We start from the raw sequence: 11,195 nt of genomic DNA, 5'->3' as shown, positions 1-11,195 counted from the left end.
TGTGTGTGACTGTACATACCATATTGATACTCATGTTGATATGCACACTCAGGACTTAAATGTAGCTTTGCACAATTACTTGTTTGCACGAGACCTACTGCCCTTGTTCTGTACATACCATACTGTAGAGGGATTTTGCGCGTCAGCCTCGATTTCATTGTGTAATTTTTTTCCAGTTGAGTGGGACTGCGGACATCCTGAACAAGTCACATCCTCACCATTTGTCAATTCCTTTGTGATTGTAATGTGGCTAAGGAAATCACACCCTGGCCATTCCTTTGCGGTTGTAATGTATCTCACAACTTGTCCTTTGTTGTGAATGATATTAACTTAAACATAATATAAACATAATAACTAAACATATCATATTAATACTGATCTCATGTATATTCTAACTTTTATATGAATATATACTCACTGTAATACCTCATACTGTAATATCATGCACTGTCCACATATCCGTAGAGCGGTAGAGAGCAGTGACCAGCTTGGATATTCTGCCGAGTGGCGTGTAGAAAGAATTGCATCGCTTTGTGTGGAGATTCAGATTCAAACCCAGCGAGTCAACTGTCCATGCAGACTCACTGAAGTAACTCACGGAAGTCAAAGCGAGGGTTGGGTATGGGGGTATTGCAACACGGGCTGTGTTCGGAATGGCATACTAGCATACTACTCATACTAGATATGACGTAGATTTTTAGTATGCAGTGCGTTCACACTGTACAGTATGTGACATTTGAGTATGCAAGAAATGTATACTAGATTTTCGGTCGGCTGGTATTGGCATACTTATTATGAATTTAGTAAGCAGTATGCAGTATATACTAATTGAGTATGCTAGTATGCAGTATGCTAGTATGCCATTTCGAACACAGCCACGAACTTCACGTTTGGGGCGTTGCCTCATCCGGGGCTCTTTAGGGGAATTCCCCCAACTGAAGTCCGCTACTTCTCATGTTCACTCGGGGAATCGGAACTGAGTCAATTGCGTTTTACTGTAAGTCACAGGACCGGATACGTTTGTTACAATTGTATTAGTACAATTGTTACTGAACTTCGTTTTGCTATTGTCACAACGTTTAATGGTAATACCTCCTGGATGACATGAGTTTTAGCATGACATTATTATAGCATACTAATGTTGTTATAAAGGCTGTATAGTATAGTTATAATAGTCTAAGCGGAAGATAGAAGCCTACATGTTATAGGTCGGATTTCTGTTTACCTAATGATTCATTGCATTAATGCACATTTGATTGACCACGTTTTCACCTGTCAGATTGTTATCGGGTTGTTTTTGCAACAGCGGCGACACTTGCAACTAACATGAGTGACGAAAATCAAACTCTAGTTGAACTTTTTGTAAAGGTAAGTAAGCGATTGTCTGGATAATGCATCAATGCATTTTATATCTCCTATCTTTAACAACTTAGGCTACTACAACAATGTAGCATTCATATGCTGGGTTTTCATGTTATGATTGATTGCAATTTAATCTCTCAACCAAATATTGCCTGACGCAATTCCCTGATAACTTTCTTATCTGTGAGAAAAGTAAACCGTGCCATTTGTCCCGATCGCGCCAGTTTCTTTGAAGACCAGGCCTAATTTATGACCATGTTAATCATCTCATATCCTAATTTATGACCATGTTAATCATCTCATATCCTAATTTATGACCATGTTAATGGTCATATCCGTGATAGCTGGTGGTAGTCATACATTCGTTTACCCACATGCTTCCTGGACCACCTTTACAGGGCCCTAAAGGTTCATACAACTGTGCGTAATGTTCATCTATAAATACATCATTACGCGCGTAATCTGTAGGGGCGCCGTCTCTCTGACGCGCGGTGTGATAATCAGTTATTATTATAGTACATGCATGGTCCCCCGCCACTTTCCATCAGGTCTTCTCTGTGTGGACTTCGTCTTATTTGCTTAAAGTGTGAAAGATAGTGTTGTAACTTCTTGTAATCTGATTCATTTAGTTTTCAGGAGACTCACACACCTCCAAAAAACCACACCACAAAAATAAATGCCTCTGGAAAAATAGTTACATTTCCTGAAATAAGAATATTGTTGCTTAGAAATGCAGTGGAGACCTCAAAATGTTTCTTTATTTGTATTTATCCGTTATTTATTCAGGGGAGTCCCTTTGCGACCAAGGTCTCTTTTTCAAGGGTGCCCTGATGACAAAATATAGACACATCACTGTTATTTACTTAAAGCAGCAAGTATTAGAGTGTCCTGCAGGTCAAGAGCAGGTCATACTGCCTTTAGTCAAGAGCACAATGATGAAAGGTAGTTCTACCCAGCTCAGAGGAGACACATGGGACCTTGAGGTCTAGCCAGTCTTGAGACCGTGTCTGATAAGGGCTAGGTAAGTCTTCAGGTGATACGGGATGTAAGATAGTAGGCTAGGGGAGTTTATGGAGAGTTCCTTAATACGAGAGCCAGTGTGGGTCCTTCTAGCGGTTAGTGACTGCCACCCCACAGCCTAATATAAAACACAGTGATGAGTACCAAACGTATCACCTGTAATAAAAAACAAAGTGCTGAATGATAGACTGAATCTAGGCTAACTGTTGGAGGAGGTTGTATGCATATAAATGATGTCCCCATAGTCGAGGACCAATAAGAATATTGATAGATCTTTCTACTGTTAAGTGAAAAGCATGATTTAGCAAGTTTAACTCTCAGATCTTTTTCCTTTTTCTTTTATAACTTTTTGTTTTTAAATGACAACCTCAATAAATCCAGATCCCAAGATATATATTCCAAGTATGAGAGGGACTCTCTCAATTTGAGAACCATCTGAGGTGCAGATCTTTGAATCCATGGCCTCAGACTTGAGAGTTCGAGAGATAAGCATAGCGTATAGGCCTACTTATAGTTTTGGCTGCATTCAGTACTAACCTGAGGTGTGCAAGTGAGCATTGAATGGGGTGAAAAGTGTAGGTTAGATAGAACTCTGTCCACAGAGGAGGCTGCAGAATAAGAATTTTCTTCAAGGAAATCAGTCCGACCACATCTATTTACACAGAAATGAATCAAGCTGGAACCAAAAAAATGCCAATTCGCTTCCTTTTTTGTCTGTATGGCAGTGAAATCCCTAATTTCATCACCTCGAGGATGACAAAAAGCTATCATATGGTGTTGCAAATAGGTCTAAAATTATATTCAAAGAGGTCTAAAAAAAGGTCTAAAAAGGTCTTAAATTTGACTTGTTGAAACTGACACCTGCTGTTTCATTCTAGGCGGGCAGCGATGGCCAGAGCATCGGCAACTGTCCCTTCTCTCAGCGCCTCTTCATGGTGCTGTGGCTGAAAGGAGTCACGTTCAACGTCACCACAGTGGACATGAAGAGGTCTGTTCTGCACGTAACAGTGTTTGAAAGAGGAAGCATGTTGTCATCTTTTAGCTCTATACTCCCAACAGTTTTGGTTTTACTTTTTTTTATTCAATGTTTTCTTTTTTTCAGAATGGTTTCACCATTTAGAAACGACAGCTCTTTTTTTAGTCCCCCTGTTTCAGGGAACCAGTAGGGAAAATTGGCTTGACAGGTATTTCTGGTAAGTCAGGTGTGTTCCGTCACTTTGTGTTAGGCATAAGAGAGCTGACAATGTGTAGTACTAATTTTAGGCTTAGCGTCTTCCTTTGTAGTCTGCTATTGAGGACCAAAGAGATGTCAGTTAATCTTCTCTTCAACCTCTTTGGGGCGGCATTGTTAAATGGTAAATGGACTGCACTGTCATTTTCGTCGTATATAGCGCCTTTTTTGCTGCTCCAAAGCGCTTTACAGCGCCTCTCATTCACCCATTCACACACACACACACACACCGCATGCAAGGTGCTGGCCCGCTCACTGGGAGCAATTTTTTGGGGGGTTCAGTGTCTTGCCCAAGGACACTTCGAGATGTGAGGCGACTCTACCTCCTGCACCACAGCCGCCCATTGTTAGCCTGACAAACTATCAGAAACATGATGGCGCTCCATCACACAGTCAAGACAATGACCCAGAAGATATTGCCATAGACAATAAGAGTGTTTCAGGGTTGAAAAGTGGAAGGTTCTTCATTGGCCAAGTTTTTTTCTTCTTCTGACATTCAAATATAAATGCAATTGAACATTTCAACATTTCATTTGTTGAAGAGAGAAATTAAGACCACAAAAAGACCTCAAAACAAACAACATCTGAAGATGGCTGCCGTACAGGCCTGGCAGCGCATCACCAGAGAGTATACCCAGTGTCTGTTGGGGTCAGTGGGTTGCATGATTTTTTTCCAATACTTTTGGAGGCCTGAAATAGGGGGAGTATGTTTAAAAAAATGTTGTACTTTCTAATTGGTGAAACCAATCTCAAAGAAAAAAATAACATAGAATTAAAGCTGAGAATGTACGTTGATCTCACAATAATAGTTTCATTTCAAATCCAAACTGTTGCAGCAGAGAGCTAAAAGAAAACAAAATGCTTCCTCCTTACAATACTTATGTATTGTTGTCTGTCCACATGAACCTATAATACACTTTAAATATGACTACCTCCCATGGTGCTTCTCTTACTCTCTTGCTCATACTGTCAATCTTTCTCTACTTTCTGTCTCTCCTCTTTTGCTAACCTCTCTCTGTGTGTGTAGAAAACCAGACATCCTGAAAGACCTGGCTCCGGGAGCTCAGCCCCCGTTCCTGCTGTACGGGACAGAGGTGAAGACAGACACCAACAAGATCGAGGAGTTCCTGGAGGAGAATCTATGCCCTCCAAAGTAACCAATCCATCTCTATATACACTACCTTCCATGATAATAATAATATATGTGAATATTCATTATATTTATATAGCGCTTTTCCAGGGCTCAAAGACGCTGACAATATGGGGAAAACAGAAAACACAGAAACAACAAGCAACAGATAACATGAGCAACATAGAACACAGAGTTAACGAACAGGGAACAATTAACTCAGCAATGTCCAGGGGGGGAGGGGGGGATGGCAGGGTTAGGGGAGATGGTTAGGGGTAGGGAAGGTTGAATGCGTGGGAGAACAGGTCGGTTTTGAGGTGGGATTTAAAAGCGGAGAGTGAGGGTGAGTCTCCGAGTGGTTGGGGGAGAGGGTTCCAGAGGCGGGGTGCAGCTCGTGAAAATGATCCATGATCTGGGCCCAGTTGTTCAAAACCTTTCATCTGGATCAGAATGATCCCGATTCTTTTCCCTGATCCAGGATCCCTATACGACTCAAAAACAGCCAGATAGATCTGATCCTGGATCCAGATTAAACGTTTTGACCAACTGGGCCCTGATGATCATGATATGTGACCAGTATACAAAATGAAGCAAAGATTCACATCCCTCCTGGTGTAACTGCTCAATGCGCCAGGACTTTTTGTTTAATTATATTTATATACAATATACAGTGTATAACTATTGATAGTTTATGTACTTCTTTGTATATATTATGTTTGTCTATATACTGTAGACATTATGCTGATTGATGCACGATACCTCACTGAAAGATATGAAAGATTATCCTCCGCCTGTCTTTTTGTGTCTTGTTATTATTTGTTGTACACTTGTTATTTGTTTCTTGTTTTTATTTTCACTTGTTTACCTTCTCATTTCTTTTAACCTGCTATTTCTTTTGCTCTTTAATTATGTTTTTTATAGCCTATGTAAAGCACTTTCTGACCGCTGGTCTGTGATAGGTGCTTTATAAATAAACGTTACTTACTTACTTACTCCGCTAAATGGCAAATAATTGTAAACTTCATCCTCCCACCCCAGGTACCCCCGGCTGGCCTCCCGAAACCCAGAGTCCAACACAGCCGGCGTGGATGTGTTCTCTAAGTTCTCAGCCTACATTAAGAACTCCAACCCCCAGCTCAACGACAGTGAGTGAGACAAAATCATCATGATGTGAGCTGGTTCTTGTTGTGCAAAACCTTGTTTTGCTCATGATTTGGAACTCATTCAGTACTACATCCATAATGAATTTGTCCATTCTATTCAAAGGCGCAATGACGGATATTTTGTTTCTATAAAAACAATATAATCTTTCTACAGAACCCCCGATCACTAAGTCAGATTGTGTTGTATTGTGTTTGTGTTTGTGGTGGTCAGACCTGGAGAAAGGCCTTCTGAAGGCCCTGAAGAAGCTGGATGACTACATCGGCTCCCCACTTCCTGACGAGGTTGATGAGAATAGCGCAGATGATGTCACTTCCTCCTCCCGCCCCTTCCTGGACGGAAATGACCTCACTCTTGCCGACTGCAACTTGCTGCCTAAGCTGAATATTGTCAAGGTAATATGTAGAAGAAAAAAAAAGTTTTAGTAGAAGGCGATAATAGGGAGAAGGTTTTTCCTTCTATCAGTGGCCCCGGGCCCGAGCTAGATTACTCTTCCTGCAACGAATGGTGGACTGCTGATTCACATGCTTAGTATTCAAATGTATTGATTGTAAGTCGCTTTGGAATAAGGTGTCTGCTAAATGCCAAAAATGTAAATGTAAATGTAGTTTCAAGCCCTCAAAAATACAGTGTTGATTAGGATTGATGGACCAGTTGTGTGCTAAAACTGTCCGGTCAGTTCTGACATGTAATTCACTTGAATTTACAGTATAAACTGTATTTAAAAACAGTGAAGATTGTGTTAGATTGTGCTGCTATAACATGCCCTTTTGATCAGGTTGATGTTGAGCAATACGTGAAACTGCTATACATCACAATCATTGCAAGCAAGACTTTCTATAAGAGTAAGTACTAGAAGCAGTCACAGTGCCCATGAATAGGAAGAAAACTTTTTTGTTTGTCCCAGTAAACAAAAAGTCCAAAAGACGTCTTCAGGGAAGCCGGAATGTGGGTTCAGATGACGTCTTAAGACAATTCTGTAGTCCAAAAGACGTCCTAAAGACTGGACGTCCTAGAAAGACGTCATCTGGATGTTCTAGAAAGACGTCATCTGAACCCACATTCCGGCTTCCCTGAGGACGTCTTTTGGACTTTTTGTTTACTGGGGTATTGGATTTTTTTTTCTTGCCAAAAGTGCAAGTTCAACACAAGTGGGGTATGTTGGGATGCTGCTAGCACAGGGGGGGGGACTGAGGAAGGACTGAGGAAGAGGAGCCCTGGTGTAGCCTGAATAGGGGGGTCGTAAGATCCAGGCAATGGGAAACTCCTTCCACCACTGGGGCAGCAAAGACAAAGAAGAGCCGTGACCAAGATGAGCGACTGCCAGGTCCTCTTAGAGACGGAGGTGCCAAGCGGCCAGCAGAGGTGGTAGAAAATGAGTGTTCTTGCTGGGGTTTGTTGGGGACTAACAATCGCTTGCTGCTCATAGGGAGGGGGGCGGTTCCCCTAACTGCCCTGTAGGGGGCTAGCACCAGGTTGAATCTGATGCAAGCTGCTATTCGGAGCCAGTGAGAGGGTGAAGAGAGGAGATGGGTGAACTTGGGGGAGATTGAACACCAGACAGGGTGGGGCTGCAGCATTCTGGATGAGCTGCAGAGGTTAGTCAGGTGGGCATAGGCAGAGGGTGCCCTGGCCAGAAATGATTTGACTCTTTAAATACCGTTTAAAGTGGTAACAAGGTGCAATCAATCACTGACCACCCTTGAGTCATGTGGCACTAAGGACGTTAATAAGAAGACACGAGAAGTGTCTGTGTTTTTAAAAACCTCTTTCTTCTAAGCCACTGAGGCACGTCGTGTTTTCGTCCACCCTCTGAGTACTTGGCTATACTTAACTAAAGACGTCATTTGACGGCACCATAGGCCTTAGTGAGAACCGGCTTGATGAGGAAATGTTGACATTGGGCCTATTCAACTGGTGTTTTGTCACGTTTGTCATATTGTATACAACTAGGAAGGTGTGTGCCACTCCTCAAGTCCAGTTGACATTTGGCAAATGATCATTTCCTTCTCTTATTCTCTCTCTCTATCTCTCTCCTTCTCTCTCTTATCAGGCGGTGTGTCTGAAGTACCGTAGCTTCTCTGTCCCTCGCTCTCTCACCCACCTGTGGCGGTACCTGGACGCGGCCTACCTCCGCGAGGAGTTCTCCTCCACGTGTCCCAACGACACGGAGATCCACATGGCCTATTCCTCCGTGGCCAAGGCCCTGAAGTAGGAGGAGAGAGTTCCATTAGAATCTTCCATTAGAATTCCTTTAGAATTCCTTTAGAATTCCATTTAGTCCCACACAAATACCAGCGGAAACCACGTTACCTACACATGCACACGCACATTGCTTACACATTGCAAATAGTGTATCTAGTGACGGAGCATACACTAATCCGTACACACCCACCCCACGCACTCATTCACACACACACACACACACACACACAAACGCCACGTACCTACACATGCAGACGCACATGCTTACACAGAAATAGTGTAGTCTGACGGAGCATACACTAATCCGTACACACCCAACCGACGCACACACTCATACACACACACTCACACACACACCCACACACACACTCACACAAAAGCTCTACTGCCTTCTTTTGAGTGCAGGATGATATCGTACTGTACTGTAGTCTCTTGGTTATATCGGAGGCAGCCTATACTGTAAGTCCCTATTTTATGTTACATGCTCTATGCATTCAGTCTCTGTATTATATTATTCTTTATGATTAATCCTTCACTGCTTAGTTCTTATATTATTGCCACATTGTGTGTTTAGTTATTCACTTTCAGCCAAGCCGTTAGAAATTATTCGTTTTGAATTACACACAGGCACACGTACCTTCAACTTCAAACTTGTTTTTACAAACGATTCCAACCAATGTCTTTATATGGCAAGACAATATATGGCAATGTACACTGCACAAGCGGAGGTTAAAAGGGAATCTTGTTTGGCGCATATCTACAGATATATTCTCAGCTAGTGACAGGAAATGATTTCGACAGACCTCTGCTTCCCCTCTGCCAGTGTTGTAGTAAATAATTCATCAAGAATGTTATCAAGCCGTGGCCTGGGGTGGTCCAGTGGTCTAGCACTGCGGTCTACAGTGCACACATTATGCCCATGTCAGCATGGGTTTGAATCCGGCCCCCATGCCCTGCTGACATGCCCTCTCCTACTGTCTCTATCCAATAAAATGAAGAATATGAGTGGGACTGCCCACTCAGAAGAAAATAACCTTTAAAATATATATATATATATATATATATTATTATCAAGCTTATGTTCCCCATTATAAGGCTTTTTTTGCATTAATTTACCTGCTTTATTCATTCAAAATGAAGGATTTTGTCTGCAGTAAAATGACTTGTATTGCAGGACACTCTGTGTTACACCTATTTATGTTATGTAACGTCGTTATTGTTCCTCTTTTATGAGAACTTAAGCTTACTAAGACGCACTTGACTTGTTATAACCTAAAGACACCAAACCAGTTTAGTCACATGGTTTACTGTAAATACTGAGAAAATCACAGCATGTCATGCAGAAACACAGTGTTAACAGTTCGTGACGTTAGAATTATATGGTTCTATCTCCATTTTTGGTCAAAACTGAGTTTTTTACATAATCTGATCCATTAGGTGTTTATCAATGCCTGTGTGGTGTTATTTTTAAAATGTAGATTTTTTTTTGTTAGTAATTAATAAAATACAAAGGTTCCATCTCACAAAACATAATGGAATGTAAAAACTTTGACGCTCAATATCTCTGAACTGCCCTAAACGGAGATAGAACCTTATCATTCTAAGCTCACAAACGTTATTGAGTAAAATTCTGATAGCTTCATTATGTTAAACTCATGATTAAATAATAAAATAAAAATGTACTAGAATAATAGCTGCACAGATAAATGAATTCCCATAGTAGCATTGATTAACAGAGACAACACATAAAGTAGTATGTCTTAGTATTCTTAATGTGCACGCTTTTTTCCAATGGTAGAATTAATTTAATTCCTTAAAAGTGAATTTGAACCCAACGAGAGTTAATCGAAATGGGAATTTCTGTCAGGCGTCTCTCTGGGAAAGAACTGGACCTTGTATGTTTGTTATGTCAGATGTGTTTCAGGACACGGTCGTGTGAAATGATATCACCCAAGTGCATTTCGTAAGTATTCTTCGTTGAATACTGGGGGTAAAATGTGGATGGCATTAGCGATATAGTGTTATTTTTTCTACTGTCGTTTTCTCAAAGAGTGATGATGATCCCCAGTTTAAAAATAAATAAATAAATCCCATATCCTGAAAAAACTGAATGCCACAACAGTCAAACCTATAATATTATTGTAAGACTGAATCCTTAATGTTGACTTCTAATATCAAAGGACCAATTTTGCAGGACAATTAATAGTCTATATGGCTATGTGTTGAAAGGGACCATGTCTGTATGATTTCAATACTGTTGTATTCTAGTATTCTCTATATTGACGTTTGTGACTTGAGGTTAGTGGTAAGAGATAACTTGATACATTGCTCACTATTTCTCTTGTATGTAGTAATCCTTCCCTCCCACATAAGTTATTACTCTTTCACTCGTGTCTCTCACTCCCTCCTTATCCCCTCCTCCTCAAACCTGTCCTTTCTTTTTACAACCCTCTTACAGTATGCTTTTCTCATTCTTATTATATATATTTTTTATTTTCTCCACATTATTTCAGCCCTTAGCACCACCATCCATTTTAGCCGAAGGCAGTTGCACTTAACTTTGATGACGTTGTGGGTGGATATTGAATCCAATGCAATTGTGTTCAATCTCTATTGATGACAATCAAACTTTGTATGGGATTTAAGTGTATTTATTTCTTTTGTATGTTTAAATCATCCTTTAAAAGACACAGTCATTTTTTTTATTCCAATAAAAAGGTTGAAATACAAATGCAATCATCAGTTGTGTTCATTAATCTCTAATAATCCTTTACCAATAATATTCTTTTTGAAATACAATTCCCTATTAAAGTACCTCTTAACTATTAAAGTAGCACCATTGAGAAGCATGAATGTGAAAATGAAATCCTTGTTTAGTACATGTTGAGTATGAGAGGTTACAGGTGTGTCTTTGCCACTTAGACAGTGTGATGTGTCTCATATGACTCAACAACCACGTGACTAACCACAGGTAGCTCTGTTGCCATGCATGCATCCCCTACACGGGTGTGTGTGTGTGTGTGTGTGTGTGTGTGTGTGTGTGTGTGTGTGTGTGTGTGTGTGTGTGTGTGTGTGTGAGAGAGACTG

At 40.8% G+C, this 11,195-nt stretch overlaps 1 protein-coding gene across 1 annotated transcript; it reads left to right on the top strand.

Moving 5' to 3' along the window:
- Window positions 1-1,302: 1,302 nt before the first annotated feature.
- On the top strand, window positions 1,303-8,118 carry clic1 (chloride intracellular channel 1; the record flags this gene model as incomplete). Its single annotated transcript, XM_080526529.1, has 6 exons — window positions 1,303-1,368; window positions 3,261-3,370; window positions 4,641-4,766; window positions 5,781-5,887; window positions 6,117-6,298; window positions 7,957-8,118. Exons 1-6 carry the CDS (start codon window positions 1,327-1,329, stop codon window positions 8,116-8,118), a joined length of 729 nt encoding a protein of 242 aa, XP_080382655.1. The 5' UTR covers window positions 1,303-1,326.
- Window positions 8,119-11,195: the final 3,077 nt, after the last annotated feature.

This window comes from Nansenia antarctica, assembly GCF_963989245.1.
Source record: "Nansenia antarctica genome assembly, chromosome: 3".
Lineage (NCBI taxonomy): Eukaryota > Metazoa > Chordata > Actinopteri > Argentiniformes > Microstomatidae > Nansenia > Nansenia antarctica.
Note: the sequence above shows the minus strand (reverse complement) of the source record. Positions and strands in the feature narration are given on the sequence as shown.